The sequence below is a fragment of the Dendronephthya gigantea genome, unplaced genomic scaffold (assembly GCF_004324835.1).
Source record: "Dendronephthya gigantea isolate DGI-Jeju-01 unplaced genomic scaffold, DenGig_1.0 000131F, whole genome shotgun sequence".
NCBI classification, from domain to species: Eukaryota; Metazoa; Cnidaria; class Anthozoa; order Malacalcyonacea; family Nephtheidae; genus Dendronephthya; species Dendronephthya gigantea.
The window spans coordinates 114,174-135,069 of NW_021163141.1; the positions used below are offsets into that span (position 1 = coordinate 114,174).

The following is a 20,896-nucleotide window of genomic DNA, read 5'->3' on the forward strand; positions in this document are numbered from 1 at the left end:
TCTTTGTAAATGCTGGCAACGCTATTCGTCTCGGTTTTTATTCAGCGATATTCACTTCGCCTTCGAATTCGGCGAATAATTGTTAAATGTTTACTGTTATATTTGTTATTTTATGTTATTAATATTGACCGCTGATAAGATTGCGGGCACTAGAAAAAACAAGCCTCGTGGTCTCTGCTTCGTGCTCATCGAATTCGAACGCGTATTTGGGTTATATGCAAATGTTTTTTAAGCATTTCCATATAAATGAGTGCTAAGTTACCTATTTTAAAAGTTGGAACCCCAGCCGCAGACATTGTTATACCTGGTGTAAAACAATTTATATGGACAGACGCGCAAGAGAAGTGCAAAATTGGTGAAGGAAGTTTTGGTGATGTATATTCAGCTAAATTTAAGGGCAGACTCGTTGTATTATTAAAGAAATTAAAATGCCAGAAAAAACAACGAGACAAACTATTATTTACCAAAGAGGTACGCATTCTCAGTGAATTGCAATGTAAGCACATTGTTAAAGTTGAGGGCTTTTGCTCGAGTCCCATAGCAGTAATGCTAGAGTACGCCTGTTTTGACTTTCAACCGTTGGGAATTAATGGTGATCGTGTCACTTGTTTGATGGAATACCTCGATTTTGTGTGCAGTGGAAACTTTGTGGAGCAATTGTCTTTTCTTCAGCCAAAGATTGCACAAGATATTATCACAGCGATTGCCTACCTTCACAAGCGAAACATCGCCCACAGAGACATTAAGGCTGCAAATATTCTGGTTTCCAACACTCACTATTCTCAATTGACAGATCCTGACGAAATGGAAAAGGCCTGGTCAAAAGAGAATATAATTTGCAAACTGGCTGACTTTGGGGAAAGCCGTTCAATTATGAATCAAACTGCTACACTTAATCACACCAGAACTAAAAATCTTGAAAGGGGAACACTTGTTTATAATGCACCAGAGGCATTGCTAATCTCTGACCAAACTATTTCTTTTTCCTTAGAAGAACTGAAACAGTCTGACATTTGGTCTCTTGGTATGGTGTTGTTTCTTTTAGTTAATCCTGATGTTGAATACCCATATTCCCAAGAGATAGAAGAATGTGGTTTCGACAATAATACTTTGCCGACGTCGGCGTCGAATGTGTCTCATAGGCTAGGCTTTAGATTTGACTATTCCGCTGACCGCTACCGCTACGGGATTTGTCCAGTGAGCTCCACATATATATCTGGAGTAAGCACTTTGGGTGCAAAAAGTGAAGCCAAAGATGGCGGAAATTGAAGCGCTATAGTGCGTCAGTTTCAGTCTCCTAACTCGCGGCTAAATATTTCTCATTTGTTTTTGACCGGGAGTGACGGTTCTCGAAACCCTCAGATTTTCGTGTTTTTCGTCATTTTGAGAGCACAAGAATAGAAAAAAATTTATTCATTTTACTGAGAATCTGTTTCTCTGCATCTACCCGATGTGGGTGCCGCATTTTCCGACTGTACGTGTGAGTAAATATGCATTTTTCGCCGTAAATTCAACTACGCATTTCAGATTTGTTTAATTTTGAGTTATCTTCATATATTTCCACCTTATGTTTTGAGTTTCTTGTTTCGTTTTTGGTTTCGAAACGCTTCAACACTAGTTGCTCTTTTTAAGTTTTCTTTTATACGTGCATTATGAGTCTTGTTTAAAAATTTCATAATCATATATTAGTATAATTCCAAACTCGTACGTTTTTCAGCATACTGATTTTCTTTCCTATTCATTTTTTTACATGAATGAAAACCTTATATACATGAATTAAACTGAGAAAATTTTTATTTATGTTTTTTTCGGAAGCATATTCTGTGAGTAAATGTTGTGATTTGCGAAAAGGCGAAAACATCAACAATCCGCCACTCCTTAGTTTTCCGTGTAAGATATCTCTCTTAATTCCTTGATAATTTAATTGAAATATGAAAGTATCCCAATACAAAACATTTGTATTACACCTTTCGTTAAAATTCCCCTCATTTTTACTCAAAAACGGGGAAAAATAAAGTTAAAAATACGAATTTAGTTGGCCGCGCACACATAGGAAAACTGAAACTGACGTACTATAGCGCCTCAATATCCGCCATCTTTGGATTCACTTTTTGGCCTCACGGAAGCAACGGAAGTCATATATATATGTGGAGCTCACTGGATTCGTCAAAAATCGCGAGTGCTGCCGTGCATTCGCGCATGTGAACGCAATTTTCGCCAAAGAAGCACTTTCACATTCACTTTCACATTTTTAGTTGGCTACATAGCTAACAAAATTTCTTTATTAGCTGATTTACTAACTTTCAAGCCTGTGTTGGTGTGTGACAAATCAAGAAACTTCTTTCGCAGTTGTGTAACTTCATGAATAATTTGTCAGCATTTGATTTCATCTTCTTGTAAAGACCTAACATCTCTTTCGTTTGCTCAAGCTTTACTGTTTGGGGCACATCGCCAAAAGCGCTAAAAAAGCTTTATAATTGTTTTAGATTACATCTATGATCTGTTTTGATCAAATTCAGTTGACTGAACACACGTTCAACTTCTGCATTCGAAAAAGGCAAGGATAGGCTTTTCACAATTCAGTTACCAAATTTGGGAAAGCAAGTTCATTCGATGTTTTCTTCTTAAGATTTTGATTTAGCGAACATGAAATGGTCTGTTATGAGTTATCTACCTCCTAGCAGCCGCTATGGAGTATTTCGGGCGATTGATTCCGAACACACCCTCGATTCCGAACACACCCTCGACTCCACGCGTGGGGACCACGCAACATACCAAAAATGCTGACCTGCGTGTTTTCACCCTGAACAGGGAGGATATTCTTTAGGACTGATTATTTTCTGTCTATTTTGATTGTCATTCGGCCGGTCTGAGGTTTTACTGACAACAATCCCTCGGCAAATATCATTCCTCCGGTCTTCGGGTGGACTTAGTTGTCGAATCAATCGCTCTGTCCCCGTGTTTCGAATTTGTATGATAAATGCACATCCCTACCAAAACATACCTCTGGTCTCCTTGTTCATAACATTTTGGCTTCGATTTGCGAATTTTCATGATTATGTCCAGAACACGTTTTACACACAGGGCAACTATCCGCTATTGGCTTAGCAAGTGCAGCCTGAGTCTTTATTGAGCTTTTACTAAATAGAGCATTTGCGATAAGGCAAGGTTGTCGTCACCCCACTGAATTCTAACACAACTGGTAATTAACAATTACTTAATGGTTCGGTGTTTGGATGGCCCAGTGAACTCCATATATATATATATTTGGAATGATAACTTTGGCCGATTAAGTGAAGCCACGACAAACGACAAACGACACGTCATTGCCTTCGTCATCATATCGGACATAGTCTTCTGCGCGGTTATTACTCATTTGATTTGTTGTTTGTGATCGCCGAGTGCATATTTCAGCGTATAAATGCTTGTTAAAAGTGTTATGCCGATAGCTGATTGTACAAAAGATATAAAATAGGGCTAGCATCTACTGGGAAAAGAGTTTTTCAACTTATAACGTAAATTATGACTTCCATCATATGCTGAATGGTATTTTGATGTTATAAATTTCACTGTTGAATATTCAAAACAAATATTACTTTAAATTAACTATCGAAGCAATTAAATGAAACACTTTCTCACTTTTTGAAGCAATTTCGGTGCGACGAACTAAAAAAACATTTTAAAAACTTGCGGCAGACTTTGGCGAAGTCAGTTTACCAACCTGTGAAACGAAATTAGCTAGCGAGAATTTCTAGCTCCGTACTGTTCGCTTTTGCACGAAGAAACGACGCAATATATCGGCATTTTTAGACTAACTTTCCCAGTGAAAACGTTTTCCTCACGCCTCTTTCTCAATTCAATCTTAAATTCTCAATGCAGTAGATTTTAGATACGTGTTTTTGAGTGGTTTGCTCCGAGATGCGTTGCATTGAGTCTGATTCAGTTTGTTATCTTTTTCGTGCAGTGTTGCCAACTGTAATTTTGTGAAAATCCCAAGTAAGCGCCTGAAATATCCCGAGATTCCCCCTAAAATCCCGATAATTTCAACCCCAGTCCTCAGCCTTGGCGCACCCTAGTACCCAGTCCGCTCAGTGTGCGTTTATAAAGCGGTACTTCTCTGCATAACCGATTGTACAAATAGTCTTTATTGAGTGACTTTGAGTAAGTATTTTAAGTACAAGCGGACGAACCTTGGATTTTTAAAATGTTTATTTGTCAATTTAACGAAAACATCTTTTCCCAAATTCCAAACTTCCCTTTCCCAAAAATCCCTAAAAAAATCCCGAGATTACCATTTGAGAAATAAATCCCAAAAAAATCCCAACTGCTTCAAAAAATCCCGAGATCTCGGGATAAAATCCCGAACTTGGCAACACTGTTTTCGTGATTGCATTCAAATTTATACTGGCCGTGTAACGGTTTGCATTCAGGGACTGAGACTGACGTACAAACCGCGTGATTTTGATGTTTGGGGGACTGAAACTGACGTAAAAACCGACCGCGTAGGAAGACTGGGTGTTGGGCTTCATTTTTCGCGTGCTTAAAGTATGGAAGTTATCATTCCAGATATATATATATATATATATATATATATATATATATATATATATATAAATATATATATATATATATATTATATTATATATATATAATATATATATATATATATATATATATATATATATATAGGCAAAATGTTCTCCGTGTTTACTATACTCACCCTTGACGGGCATATTCAAACCTATAAGAATGTAAATTTGTCCCTTTCCCTCACCAGCTCACTCGTTAAGAGTGCCTAGGCCTTGGGACCCTAGGAGGCGGTTTAAAAGGAGAAAGGAACACACACACAGCCCAAGCCATACGTCCATCCAAAGCGTTCATCGGCTTGAATGTGAGAGATCGATTTTACGTATTCATCAGTGCGAATATACATTCTTAACATATCAAATGTCCAAGTGCCACACAACTCATCTCATCGTCGTCATGAACATTCTTACAATGCAGGAAATAAGTATAGTTAAAAATACGTAGGTATATTCCACGCCAAGTACTTTTGGTTATTAGGAACCTACGCCTACAATACTCTGTAGGATTTCTATATTGTTGAACATGATTTGCTCCAAAATAAATTTGGAGTTACAACACAGGTAATAATATAGGCAAAATGTTCTCCGTGTTTACTATACTCACCCTTATATTCTTAGGTTTGAATATGCCCGTCAAGGGTGAGTATAGTAAACACGGAGAACATTTTGCCTATATTATTACCTGTGTTGCAACTCCAAATTTATTTTGGAGCAAATCATGTTCAACATATATATATATATATAATATATATATATATATATAATATATATAATAATATATATATATATATATATATATATATATATACATCAGGAGCCAGTCCAAAAGAAAAAACTATTTAAATTATATACATCAGGAGCCAGTCCAAAAGAAAAAACTATTTAAATATATAGCTTCAATTCACCACATCGCGGTGTTCAAAAATTAAACTTTTAATAAATCAAATCAAATGCATCTTGTAATATATACTACGTTTCGGGGCGCAGCCCCTTCGTCAGAAATGTTTCTCTACTAATCCTGAGCCTTCTTATATAGTTACAACACATTTGCATACATAAATTAACCTTAAGTTTCCTCCCTCACATTTAATCCCATAGGACAATAAGTCATTAACTTTTCTATCCAAAAACTTTCCCTCTCATTAGGTTTGTTGATATCAGTAACATCAATTATTTGAACACTTATGTCCCCTAATCCCTTATGTCCTTGTTCAAAAAAATGTGCATATAAACCCTGACCACAAATACCTCTCTGACCCCTACCAAAACGTAACAATGAGCTTTTATGATTATTAAATCTCAACCTAAATGCCGTAACCGTGTTCCCGACGTACTGTAGATGGCATGTCTTACAAGTTATCAAATAAATCACCCCTTCCGAATCACAATCAAAGGCATGATTTATGTGATAAACTTTACCCGTTGAAAAGCTACTAAATTTAGACCCCAAGATAATATAATTACACACTTGACAGCGCTTCTTACCACACTTAGACATGCCTCTATCCGAAGTTTCAATACTACGTAACTTAGACCTGACCAGATGATCTTTAAGGTTCCTCGGTCTACGAAAACTTAACAGTGGTTTTTCAGGTAAAACCTTAAAAAATCCGATGACATCTCAACTATACCCTGCATTTCCTGCAAGGTACCCTTTAAACAATTAAGTGCCGGATGAAAATCCAGTACCAAACAAACCCTATTGTCTTGACCCTTACACTGATCAGACACAATCTGACGATCATAATTCCTAACCCTATTAAATTGTTTCTCAATAAAACCCCGATCATAGCCTCGCTCCATCAAGAAACCTCTTAGATTATCCAGTCTACCCTCCAAAATTTCCTCCGAACTACAAATTCGTTTAAGCCTAAGTCCCTGTCCATATGGTATCCCCCTCTTGACATGCGACGGATGACACGAACCATAATTCAAATACTGATGTGCATCAGTAGGCTTGCTAAACACATCAGTATCGAAACCATCATCGGTAAGAGTCACCGCCACATCCAAAAAGGAAATCTTTCTAAAACCTACTTCCCAGGTAAATTTGATGCTGTTATATGAAATGTATTCAAACGGTGTAAGAATATATTTAAATCCTCTTCCGAATGAAGCCAAATCATAAAAACATCATCCAAAAATCGCCACCAAACCCAAGGTCTTAATTCACAAGAGCTGATAAACTTTTCCTCAAGATATCCCATAAAAATATTGGCCAACCCCGGAGCAAACTTCGTACCAATGGCTGTACCCAATTTCTGACGAAATACTTTCTCGTCAAACTCAAAATAATTATTCTCCAATATTATTTTGGCTAAAGCTATTAATCCATCTACGGGCAACTCTTCATTAGTATTTTGCATTGCTCGTCTCAACGAATCTAGACCCTCATCATGTGGGATATGTGGATATAATCCCACAACAATCTATAGTACACAAAATAGCGGTAGACGGTATATGCCCCAAATTTTGTAATTTTTGCAAAAATTCCGAAGTATCCTTAATAACCGAAGGAACAAACTCCGCAACTAAAGGTTGAACATGGAAATCCAAAAATTCAGAGATACGCTCTGTAACTGTCCCACAATTTGAAATCACCGGTCTACCTGGCACATTTTCTAAATTCTTATGAATTTTAGGAAGAAGATAAAATCTACCCAAACGCGGTTTACCTACGTTTAGATATTTTTTATTCTCCACACTAATATATCCACTACTCACTAATGCGTCCAATTCCGCCGATACGAGCCTCGAAACCTTATCCAAAATATCAGATTCGTCAGATACAAGCTCATAGACATCCTTATCATTAAGTTGTCTATAGGCCTCCTTACAGTAATCCTCCCGTCCCCAAACTACTATAGCTCCCCCCTTATCTGCTTCTTTTATAACAATATCCCTCCTATTCTTTAAAGATCTTAACGCTTGCTGTTATTTATCCGAAAGATTACTATAATTATGACCCCCCTCTTTTATGAGATCAATCTTCTCTTCAAGCTTTTTAAAATACAATTCCACTGCCGGATCCTTAATATAAGGCATCCAAGTCGATTTCTCTCTGAATTGTCTAAAGCCTTGTTCCCGTTGCTCACTTGGACTCAAAAGAAAATAATATTTACACTTAGTTTTACGTTCAAATTCTTTAAAATCCCTTTTAATAGCAGATCTATCCAACTCCTTAGGTGTGGGACAAAACTTTAGACCTTTAGACAGAAGAGAAATCTCCCCCCCATTTAATTCTATATCAGAAAGATCCATCCGTCGCATGTCAAGAGGGGGATACCATATGGACAGGGACTTAGGCTTAAACGAATTTGTAGTTCGGAGGAAATTTTGGAGGGTAGACTGGATGATCTAAGAGGTTTCTTGATGGAGCGAGGCTATGATCGGGGTTTTATTGAGAAACAATTTAATAGGGTTAGGAATTATGATCGTCAGATTGTGTCTGATCAGTGTAAGGGTCAAGACAATAGGGTTTGTTTGGTACTGGATTTTCATCCGGCACTTAATTGTTTAAAGGGTACCTTGCAGGAAATGCAGGGTATAGTTGAGATGTCATCGGATTTTTTAAGGTTTTACCTGAAAAACCACTGTTAAGTTTTCGTAGACCGAGGAACCTTAAAGATCATCTGGTCAGGTCTAAGTTACGTAGTATTGAAACTTCGGATAGAGGCATGTCTAAGTGTGGTAAGAAGCGCTGTCAAGTGTGTAATTATATTATCTTGGGGTCTAAATTTAGTAGCTTTTCAACGGGTAAAGTTTATCACATAAATCATGCCTTTGATTGTGATTCGGAAGGGGTGATTTATTTGATAACTTGTAAGACATGCCATCTACAGTACGTCGGGAACACGGTTACGGCATTTAGGTTGAGATTTAATAATCATAAAAGCTCATTGTTACGTTTTGGTAGGGGTCAGAGAGGTATTTGTGGTCAGGGTTTATATGCACATTTTTTTGAACAAGGACATAAGGGATTAGGGGACATAAGTGTTCAAATAATTGATGTTACTGATATCAACAAACCTAATGAGAGGGAAAGTTTTTGGATAGAAAAGTTAATGACTTATTGTCCTATGGGATTAAATGTGAGGGAGGAAACTTAAGGTTAATTTATGTATGCAAATGTGTTGTAACTATATAAGAAGGCTCAGGATTAGTAGAGAAACATTTCTGTATAAAGTTTATTTAAAAATCTTCATATTGCAGTTACAAAACTGAATTGCATGAAAGATATTTACAATAAATTATAGTCAAAAATCTAAGTTTGTAAGATATTTTAAATACAAATAAAATCCAGATATATAATGATGGAAAAATAATTAGGTGGAATGTTTCGCTGCATAATACGTGATAAAGGAGTTCTTACAACGATCGGTACGAGCTCGTGATGTGTGGAATGTTCTCTTTGTTCGCAGACGACTTGTGGCGGTGCCAGTCCGAGGTGGAAGGAGGTTAGCTAGCTTGTGGTAGCTGTTAGCAACAATCTCTTGAAAAAGTTTTTGGGAACAAGATTCTCTACGTTCAAACAGTGTTTGGAGGTTTGCTTTAGCCATACATTCCTTGTAGGGGATTTTTGGGAAAATAATCTGCAGTGCCCTTCTTTGGATGCAGTGCCCTTCTTCTCACGCCCCGAAACGTAGTATATATTACAAGATGCATTTGATTTGATTTATTAAAAGTTTAATTTTTGAACACCGCGATGTGGTGAATTGAAGCTATATATATATATATATATATATATATATATATATATATATATATATATATATATATATATATATATATATATGGAGTTCACTGGGATGGCCTGATCCAAAAAACGCGGGAATGTTGCGAGAGTTAAGAAAAGCGCGCGAAACACGAGCCGAAGGCGAGTGTTTTGCGAGTTTTTTTTAACTCGAGCAACATTCCCAAGTGTTTGGATCAGATCATCCAAACATGGAAACCACTTTAAAAGTATAATTGTTTTATAAAATAACAAACCATAATAAACTCGTTTTTAAATTCCCACGAAATTTCAGGCCATCAAAAACAGGCGATCAGGCCATCCAAACACGAGCTTCAACCAATCAAAACACGCGTTATATACATTTATAACACAATTTACCGCAAGCCAAAGTTGTTTTATGAGATTTCTGACAAATACAGCTTGGACAGGAGCCTTGGACTTTAGCTAGCAACTTTGGCTTCCGCATGTACGACACAACACAACGAATTCAGTGTTTGTTCAGTGTTACTTAAAACCATTAAACCTGGAAAAACTATGGAGACGCTGGATTATTCTCTTCCGGTTGTTTTTGCTTTTCTTGGAAAGGGGAAACGAAATACCTGGAAACCGAAAGCTGTCTTTGCATCACGAACGTTTGTCGATATTTTTCCCACTGCATAAGTGTAAAGTTCTTCGAACATTAATGAATTAAAATTGAGCAAAACTATACGTTAGATTCGTGTGATGATAATGGCAGAACAAATCCAAACTGAATCGCAGCTTATCGACAATGAACTTGTTGTTAAAGACGCCATAACAGAGCTGAACAAGTATATACAAACCGGCAACAGTCTTGTAGCTGTTGATTGTGAAGGGGTTTCGTTGAGTAGAAAAGGAGAATTGACGATACTGTCAATAGCAACCAGAGAAAAGGCATACATATTTGATGTGTTCAAGGTTGGAAGAGCAATCTTCGACAGCGGACTTCGCGAAATCCTTGAGGACGAAACACAAGAGAAATTGATGTTTGACTGCCGACAAGATTCCGACGCCCTCTGGCATCAGTTTAACGTAAAACTAGCGGGGGTCTTGGATCTTCAGTTACTTGAAATTATGCACCGCCGTGAGAATTCCACAGCAAAAAGTACAAAGCCTTCGACAAATGCAAAATTTGGTCGATCTACTCACAAACGGCGTAGCCAGTTTACAGACGCCGTTGAAAAAATTTATGGATTTCGCCGTTGCCTGGAATTATATGTTGATGATGCCAAATTAACTGAAATAAAAGATAAGGGAAAACATCTTTTTGAGAAAAATACCATAGCATGGAAGATAAGACCGTTGCCAACAACGTTGATTCAATACTGTAAGGTTGATACCATTGGTATGTTCAAACTGTATGACAAAATGGCGGATATTCTCAGCAGTGTCGAGAAAGCTCGATTGAAGATTGCCTCCAATAAGTATATCAAGTTTTATCGAGAAAAGGAAGAGAGGTCTTACGATGACTACGAAACAAACGGGTTTCTCCCAATCGACGTTATTCAAGAGAAAGGAACAACAAGCTTTCCCATGGCTGACACAACTTGTACTCGATGCAAGCGCCGATTCCCACGTCAGGAATTCAGTGTGACCCAACTGAACAAAGGCGAGCAGAAATGCAGGGTTTGCAAAGAAGTAAAACGCCTAAATGATGTGCAGAAAAACAGAGAAGACAACTGGGCCCGACAGGATGATGATGATTACGTCGAATTCCCGGAATGTGGACGAGATCACTGCTTCTACTGGGGCTGTGATTGTTGTTAACATTATAACATTCCAGTTTTTACAAACAAGAATGTAACTTATATGTAATGTAGTAATGAACCTCCGTACATAAGCTATGCATGGGTTTATATTAGGTCGGGTGGGTTTTGTGATGTCTCATACACGGTGGGGGGGTTATACACGGACAACGTTCTGTGTTGGTATTGTTTTTAAAAACCCTTAAATTTGAAAGTAACAAATCCGAATTATGATTATAACTATGTCTATAAGAAGCATGCCATGTCAGCTGCAGCACCTGCAGAGAGTGATCTGTTAGTAATGATAAGCATTCAAACTTTTGTAAACTATCTGTATTCTACAACCTTTAAATATAATATATACGTGTACTGGGAACCGTATTTGCATTATTACAGTAAAGAATATGGTAAAGAAATATATATATATATATATATATATATATATATAATATATATATATATATAATATATATATAATATATAATATATATATTTAATATAATATAATATATATTAATATATATATATTAATATTCTACAGAAAACCTTACCCATACATAAGTGAACTAGAAAAAAGTAAATAAGTAAACTGAAACAACAACTATATGGGATGTTATGATATTCATTTAACGTAGCTATGTTTATGTGCAAACATGCATTACACGTCAATTCTTAGTATCCCTCTTTTTTCCTCTTGAACCGTTTTTTTATTGTTTCCGGCATTAATTCCATAAGTTTTTTAATGTTGCACGTTCAATACCTCTCAGCCAGCATTCGTTGACCACTTGCGTCAAGTCATCCTCGCTGGTGGGTCTGCGCCTCGCCCTTTTCCGGTTAAAACGGTCCTGCAAGTGCACCATAAGTTTCAGATCTGGGACTTGAGGTAGAAATAAAGCCATGAGAACGAGATCACCAGAACGAGTTTGCTTCTAACAGATTTCTGGCACATAGAAGGTGTGCATGTGCTTAGGGTGATTATCATGTAATTAGACGCGCGATCATCTTTGTACCAGATGAAATTCCATGTCCTTGAAGAATTGGATGATACTTTTCTTTAATTAGGATCCTATTACATCTTTCAATATTGCCAAACCCAGCATGACCGAAGCAGCTAAAAGTTTGCTTGAGTATGATTTAGTTTCTTCGAACCTCTCCAAGGTTAGTTTCATACCACCTTTTCAAATTCTCACTTTTTCTGCGATCTTACGAAGAAAGAATCCTTCAATATATATATATATATATATATATATATATATATATATATATATATTAATATATATATATATATATATATATTATATATTATAATATATATATATATATATTTATTGGTAGGTGGTTTCCTTTGTCATAAAAGTGCTCAACGAAAGGAGCACTTGGAGGAGCACAAAATGGCCTTTCATTTCGAATCTTTCCAAAATTCCATGCACGGAAATTTCTGTTCAAAACAACGTCCCTTCGACCCTGCCCTCACGGCATATAATCTTTCGACTGACAATATATCCTCGTTGGGTAAAGTTTTGACGCTCGTTTATTGACCATGCAATCGAAAACGTTTTTATATCCAATTTAGTCCTTAGAGTACATTTAATCTTAGGTTAAATATTTTAACCCTGGGTTAACTAACCCTACCGCTAACTCTGCTTTGAACAACACAGTTTTAAACCCAGGTTTAGCTAACCTAGAGTTAAGGATTTTAACCCAGGTTTAGCTGCTTTAGCACTAACCCAGGGTTAAATTTAACCTGCTTTTGAACAACCGGCCCAGTCGAGAACAGCTGTCTTGTTAACTGAAAAATGCCCCTAGAAACTTGTGTCCCCCAAATTTGAGATGCTCTACTCTCCCCTGATGTTCCGCCATGGCATATCACAAAGACTTTTACTTAAGTTACTGAAGTGAAGACACACGTGCATTATACCAATTTTATAAAATAACATGTATATAACGCGTGTTCTGATCGCTTGAATCCCGTGTTTGGATCAGGCCATCCAAACACGGAAATTTAATTCGCTTTTTGAAATCAAACTTGGAACACTACATTGTTGTTGTTATTCTATAAAACAATTACTGGCCTGCCGTGTTTGGATGGCCTGATCTGAACACTTGGAAATGTTGCTATAATGCACCCTGAAATGCACCCTTGTCAGTATAATTTCTATTTCTAAAACTCTTTATTGAATTGTTTTCGAATGACATGAATTAACTACTGATTCCTATATTTTTTTTAAACTAAGTACAGAAATAATTACTATAGTTTTATAACTAACGGTAATTGGGTTCTAGTCTACATCAATGAATTATTATTAATAGGCGTATGTTCGCGATCTAACTGCGAATTAAACGTACGTGTTCTCTTCGTGTAATAACTTCACAGCCGGCGCCGATTGCCCCGCCTTGATTTCCTCTGCGCTGCCATTGACATTGATGTGTTTATTACCGAAATTCGTTAGAGGTCTTGTATCGTTCTTCTTTTGGCTCTCTTCAATACACATGTGTTTATCCAATTGATCGACAGCTAAGAAATAGACAATCATCGCCAGACCATCTTCCATCAGATTACCGGGAATCCCACTGAGGTCCCGAATCGATCCTCTTAACCCAACAGCGTAAATGTAGAAACCACAAAGCAAAGCAAAACCAACATACACCATGTTGTCATCCACCACACGCAGAATAAACAGTAAGAATGGTGTGTAGAACAAAACAGCCATGATAAGCATATACCGCCATGGGCGCTTGCGGTAAAGCTTACCAGCGGCATGACCAGCAGGCAACCATGGTGCTATGATGGCGATTAAGACTCGTTGGAGGTTTTTAACAGATGGAAAGTCGAACACTTCTAAAAGATCAGCATGGAACTTTTTCTCGTCGCCGGTGACATCACCGTATTCGGATTTCAACACTTTCCACAATGAAACACAAAGCAGTGACAATATTGGGCAAAATGGCAGACCCGAAGCAACTGCAGCAGCAAGAACAGCGTCAATGGCATTCTTTCCGCCAGCTGTGAGTAAGGCACAAGCAGTTGCACCTTCAGTTAGTGCCCAAAAGACACGTTGAGTGACGGGGGGATCTGGACTACCATTAGCTGAGAGGCAATCAATCACAAGGGAGCCACTGTCGGAACTTGTCACGAAATACAACAAAATGCTGGCCATCGAGATAATCCGAAGGAACTTCCCAACAACATCACCATATTGTTGGATTAAATCAAAATACATCTGGCTTTGTTCACGACAAGATAATCGATAAAGTCCTTCATACGGTTCGGCAGAATCCTTGCCGCCAAGAAGGGATTCGCATGTAATATTTTTGGCAGCTGCTTCGCGTTCCATGTCTAAGCCAGAGCCGCCAATCACGACAAACCACATAAAGGCGAAAAAAATAGGCGCAGTAAGGGTGTAGGTGATGAAATTTCTTATGGTTCTGCCTTTAGATATCTTTGCGATGAACATGCCGACGAAGGGTGACCAGGCTATCCACCAGCCCCAGTATGCAATGGTCCAACTATGCATCCACGTGGAACTTTCCTTGTTGTCTGGGGCATTGTCTAACTGAGCAAACGAATCAGTATGGAAGCCAACTTGAATTACATTTTGAATGTAATAGCCAATGCTTTGAACATAAAGATTAATAAGGTATGCTGTTTTGCCACAGAATAGGACGATTAACATGATAAATATACCAAGGCCGAAACAAATTTCACTCAGCCTTCGAATGCCAAGCCTCAGACCGGACACGACAGACACAGTGGCGAAAAAAGTGATGACCCAAATAACTATCGTTTGATTAGTCGTGTTAATTTCGATGGAATCATTGAGTTGATTTAAGCCAGAGTTCATTGTCATAGCACCAGCACCAAGACTAGCACAAACCCCGAACATGGTCGATACAATCGCCACTATCTCAATAACATCCCCCAACAAGCCAAAGATGCGGTCCCCAAGAAGTGGATAGAAACAGGAACGTATGGTCATCGGCAGTCCCTTTCTGTGCGATATCACACCAAGAGCAAGACCAACAACCACGTAGACAATCCAGCCGTGGATTCCCCAGTGAAACAAGGTGATATTGATGGCATCTTGAGATCGTTGGTTATCCGAATATCTATACCGACAAAATAAAATACTTTAATGTATTTTAAAAACGAATAATTAATTCTCTTGATGCTGAATTGTCATGATCAATCTTGCTTATTCAGCGCCACTTAAATTCCCTCGTGTCCGGGCGAGAATTAAATAGGGAAATATTTCCCTCAGTCACAAAAAGTCCCCTCGGGCAGACGTCCCCTCGGGCAAATATTGATCCAAGACGGCACCTGAAACCCAGGACAGTTTCAAATAGGTATTCCAATTAACAATCACATGATCTGGCGCACATATTTTGGCCAATCAGCCCTTAGAAAGGTTGTTGAAATGATTGTAACACATGACTTCACTTTAGTAATCGTGCAAATTTTTTATCCCACCAAGATTTCTAATTTCTACTGCTAGAGAATTGCAATGTCCATTAAATTCTATAGACAAGCCTCTTCAGGATTACCAGTATCTAATGAAATCAAAATTTTAGTTTTAAATGAAATAATAAGTCTTGAATCTCTAGTTTAATTTTAGGACTCTTCGAAAATTTTGCAACCTCACATGGTATATTTTTGTAATGTGGTGGCATGAGACGATGTATAGATAGATAGGTCCTTTGAAAGTTTGCATATAGCGATAATAGTAATTTTGGACGTTTGTTTGTGGAAACACCATGCATTTTTAATTTTAATTGGCAAAGCTAAATCCACTCTACAGTAGATAGGTTTTCAGTCATCTGACTAATATAACACAGTTAATACAACACGTTGTTTATCTCTTTCGTTTTAAGTTTGCATGTTGTGCCATCAAAATATAGTATTCATCGTCTTAATTAGGAATTTCAAATATGCTAGATATTATGATAGCTACAATTATCATACTAATCAAGTGAACCATGCTTACAAGACAATATCATTGAGGAATTTATCACTGGGAAAACGATTACTGCTTCAAAGGAGATCTAAGTTTTCGTTTCTTTCTGACCGTTAATCTTGTGGAAATTTCTTCACGCGTTTAACAGAAACATGCAGTCATCGAAATATAGGGATAGGGATAGTCCACAATCCGGCGCTTGGATTGAAATGCTAATCAGTTTAATTATACAAGGTTATTATAGCTATAAAAATATAATTTAATATATAGGTTAAAAAAATAAACGATTGAAAAGTGTTAAGAATATAGCAATAAGCTTCCACAATAATCAAATCATGCACTATTGCTCGATCGTTCTCAACTAAGAGGATCTAGAGCTAGTTTACGGATTACACGCGAGCAAAATTGTTCATCTGTTAAAATCGTCGAAGAACAATCTGTAAATTCATCAAATGGTCGACGTATTAAGTTTAAGGGCAATAGAAGCGTGAAAATGTGAAAAGGACCTTTATCAATATTCTTTAGTGGGAAGAACAATTTCGTAAGACTGCCCCTCAAAATGTATCATCAATATAAATTTAATTGAGATGAATCTGAGTATTTGCACCTGCTGGCTAATCATTGTGGCTACCGGCGTTAGGGATGAGCGGGTATATGCCTGAATGAAGAATGTCAGTTGTCCTCGCCCTGCATGTGCAGAGCATGTTAACAGTGTTTGTCAGTCAACTTATTAAAAAAATTTCATGCTGTTCCTTGCAAACCCTTTCTGTTTTGACCTTCTGCATTGTTAGTTTTTATATAGATGTCTTTCAGGGATCTCTGAGAGGTATTCTCATTAATATTTGTAAGCTAAAATATTACTAATTATAATAACTTGTAGGTATTATAATTACTAAAGTCGCCATGCAATCATACAAGAAAATTAAAATATTACTGCCTTCATTGTTTCCGATTGAGCGGAAACCGCATCAGCGGGCATACATGCAGTACATAAAAGGGAGTTCAAACTGCTTAATACTATATATATTATAGTCTGTATTGGTGTCCTTGGCATCCGCAAATGTATCTATTAATATTATTTCAGCTTCAACCGTCAGATTCACATTTCTTATCGTCGTCTTAGGTGTTAGCCTTAGCATAGTACTAATTAAGTTACATTTTGACATCCTGTCCTTTATCTCTAACGCTCTAAGTGAACAATGAAACGTCAGCAATTGAATTTCTTTCCCATTAATTGAGCGAAGTTCTCTGTTCTTATAGCTTAAACGTATACGTGATATGCAGTAAATTCATTGCTATACAGATGTTCGAGAAATTCGTCGATAAGACTAACATGTAAACATTTTTATTGTAACTGTGTACGACTTAGGTTATCTCGTCACGAATAGTTTGTTTAGTGTTCAAACGTAAATATATGGCAAATAAAATGCACTTATAATAGTTGCACTATCTCACTGTTTGAGGAAAAACACACACTAACCTTCCCCAATAACGATTTCCATACACACCAGGCTTGTAGTGATACACTGGCTCAGCCACGCCAAAATAGAAGAAGCCTACGCCAATACCTGCCGCGAAAAGCATTGTAAAGTAGGTTGCATCACTAAACTCCGGCTCGTCATCATCACGTCCTAACTTCAAGCTTCCATACTTCGAAAAATAAACGACCAGTATGAAAATGAACCAAACGTTGACGCTACCGATGTAGAACCATGTAAAGTTGTCGGTGATCCACACTTTGGCGATGGTCATTATGGAATGAGACCAGTCGGGGTAACGCATGCATATGCCAACGAATAACCATATTTTGAAAGCAGCAATGAGAGTTACAACAGGATTGAAATTAAGACGAATGGGGCCAAAGTTCCATTTAAACGTATGGCAGCGTTCGTCACCGTCGTTCGTTTCTGACATACCTTTCTCTGAAATCAGCTACTGACGATCTACTGAAAACAAGACTACGTGTGCGTAAAGTGGTCATACGAATTAAACTGATGCCATGCACGCAACAGAATATTTAAGCACTTGATTCATGACAAACAAATCATAATGACATATTAAAATATATTCATATATGCTCTTGTTTATCATTCAAATCAATTTAATTATAAGGCATCTACTGAACATAAAAATCATTAAGACATTATGTCGCCTTCGTTTACAAAGTAATGACACCTGCAGAGACACCAGATTGTCGAAAGTTATGCTAGCATCCCTCATTTTTTCTTCGCAGAGACAAAATCCTGTTTTTATTCTGCCCAGTCGTAAGTGAAAACATGTAAAATTGTTTAAATTTTTTTCTTTTCATTATGAAGGATTTGACGTCGGATGTACTAAACGTCCCTTGCACGCCAATATACTGGCAAATAATTTGCATGACATTTTATAACAGTTTCGCATGCATTCAGTTTAATTAGTTAGTGTCTTAAGAGTTAAGACTCTTAAGGCCCATTTCATAGGCTACGTTGTTTCGCCGTATTTTACGTGTGCCGAAACATTCATTTCATGATTCCAGCTCATATCTATCCACTATTGTCGTATTGACGTATTGTTATTCATGTGTGTATTCGGCACAAAGTGAAATACGGCCTATATAGCTTTACGACGAGTCTTTGTAAAAACTAAGATAGCCATTCGAGAGAAAGCTTATGAGCATATCCTTATACTTCTAACCTTCTAGCTGCGAAACCACGACAGGCAACTTCTGTAAAGTCTAGCCGTCTGATTTCATGCACGCACCCGTGGCATAAATTTAACCTCTTCGCGAAGGCAACTAACCCGGTTTCTGCAAATTTTCGTTTTTCCACATTGGTTTATTGAACTGTAAATGTCATATCATCAATGCTCACAATTATTCGAATACTCTAAGCAAAAAAGATCTCTTCTATATGTGGCTCAAATTGACGAGATTTTTTCGATGATTTCTTCGCTGATTTGACTTTAAATAAAATTCTGAAAGATGGCCATTTGAGATTTACCTTCATACTCTTACACCACAAAGATTTGAGGTTTTAGGATTCGTATTCAGTGAGCACAACTCCTGAGAGTACAAGCCGTCAGAATTCTGTCACGACCCGAAATCATTAACCTTACAGTTACAACCCGGTGGACACAACAAAAATTCGCGCTTTAGCGGACAAGGCTTTTAAAGCATGAACGCCATATCATTATTGTTATAGCCATTATTCGAATGCTTTACGCTAAAAATATCTTTACTATATACTTGCATGTAGTACACGGCGCAAACAGCTTCGCTAAACGATGGTCCTAAAAACAGCTCAAGTTCTCAAACGGCTAGAAATATGTCAAGTACAAGCTGAACATGACTCGGATTGTTTCGCAGCTTTCGTCGTTGTTTTTACTTTATATAAAATTCTAAAAGATGGCCATTTGAAATTTATATTCATACTGCTATATTATAAAAGAATAAAAGCCTTTGGATTAACATGCAGCGGCGACAACTCATGAGAACCCATAACTTTGTCGACAAACCCAAAGCGATATTTTTTTAATTTCCACTGACACTGTTGTTTTGATCTCAGGTTTCGAAAACTCGTATATATTAAAGTTAACTATTCATCTAATATAATATATAGGAGTTTCCCTGAAATAAAAAAACAACGTGATTATATATAATATCGCCGCTGCATGTTAATATCCAAAGGCTTTTATTCTTTAATAATATAGCACTTTGAATGGCCATTCTTTGCCTTTGGAATTTTATATAAAGTCAAAACAGCAACGAAATCTGCGAAACAATCCGAGCAATGTTTAGCTCACTTGACATATTTCTAGCCGTTTGAGAACTTGAGCCGTTTTTAATACCATCGTTTAGAGATGCTGTTTCACTGTTTGCGCCGTTTACTACAAGTATATATAGTAAAGATATTTTTAGCGTAAAGCGTTCGAATAATGCATGGCTAACAATAATATGGCGTTTATGGTTAACAGCCTTTGCCGCTAAAGCGTGAATTTGCTTTAAACACGGTGGTTGTGTCCACTGGCACTGGGTTGTATAAAGGTTCATGATGTCGGGTCGTGACAGCATTCTGACGGCTTGAACTCTAAGGAGTTGTTCTCACTGGATACGAATCTTAAAACCTCAAATCTTTGTGGTGTAAGAGTATGAATGTAAATCTCAAATGGCCATCTTATAGAATTTTATTTAAAGTCAAATCAGCGAAGAAATCAGGGGAAAAATAGTTCCGTTTTATATAGGTCTTCGCAAAACGACATACCAAGCTCATAAAATGCATTCTTAGAGCAAACACGAAATAAACAAAGTAGTCACCCACCACTTCAAGGATTATAAACTACGAGCTGTTCTTTTCCACCGCTAGTCTTGAACTTTTCTGTTTCTGATAATATTTTAAATTTTTCATCGTTTCCCAGTGTTTTTACTTTTTATATAACTATCATTTTATTTGATTCATTGAAATACAAACCTTTTGTCTTAGCCAATCAGCAAGTTGCTAATTACCAGTCTGTACTCGGTCAAATTCATTTTATCGATATTTACATGGTTAGCATGGAAAATGCAGTTTCTCCGCTGGTATATTCTTAAGGAAATACTCTATTTCAATTCAAAATTTGATTTAGTCTGACCATTTTGGCCACTTAATTTATGGACAGCGCCCTGATAATCCCATATAAGCCAATACAGAGAGCAAAACAATACTTATGCTTAGGCGTAAATAAGCCGGAATGAAAAGATGTCTCGGGAAAAACAAGTTGACTCCACATGATCCAACGTTAGTGCCGGTATTGGTGTAATAAGGCGTGCTAAACATTTTGTGCCAAGGACTACTCTAAAAATAGGTCCGCTACGCGTACATGTATCTGCGCAGTATTTGTTCCACT

General features: G+C 37.2%; 2 protein-coding genes across 2 annotated transcripts; one reads left to right on the forward strand and one right to left on the reverse strand.

Moving 5' to 3' along the window:
* Positions 1-9,863: 9,863 nt before the first annotated feature.
* On the forward strand, positions 9,864-11,454 carry LOC114536148 (piRNA biogenesis protein EXD1-like). Its single transcript, XM_028557498.1, has one exon. It carries the CDS (start codon positions 10,045-10,047, stop codon positions 11,104-11,106), a length of 1,062 nt encoding a protein of 353 aa, XP_028413299.1. The 5' UTR covers positions 9,864-10,044; the 3' UTR covers positions 11,107-11,454.
* A 1,782-nt stretch (positions 11,455-13,236) lies between these two features.
* Positions 13,237-20,435, reverse strand: LOC114536136 (probable glycine betaine transporter). The gene is made up of 3 exons (XM_028557487.1): positions 20,332-20,435; positions 17,517-17,979; positions 13,237-15,191 (listed from the first exon to the last, which is right to left on the reverse strand). The coding sequence occupies exons 2-3, from the start codon at positions 17,948-17,950 to the stop codon at positions 13,421-13,423; spliced, it is 2,205 nt and encodes a 734-aa protein (XP_028413288.1). The 5' UTR covers positions 17,951-17,979; positions 20,332-20,435; the 3' UTR covers positions 13,237-13,420.
* Between the last annotated feature and the right edge of the window lie 461 nt (positions 20,436-20,896).

Excerpts from the sequence above, each read along its gene's own strand:
- LOC114536148 (XM_028557498.1), top strand. The coding sequence starts at position 10,045 with ATGATAATGGCAGAACAAATCCAAACTGAATCGCAGCTTATCGACAAT.
- LOC114536136 (XM_028557487.1), bottom strand. The coding sequence starts at position 17,950 with ATGTCAGAAACGAACGACGGTGACGAACGCTGCCATACGTTTAAATGG. Across the intron at positions 15,192-17,516 it reads GGAAATCGTTATTGGGGAAG|ATATTCGGATAACCAACGAT; the intron begins GTTAGTGTGTGT and ends TTGTCGGTATAG.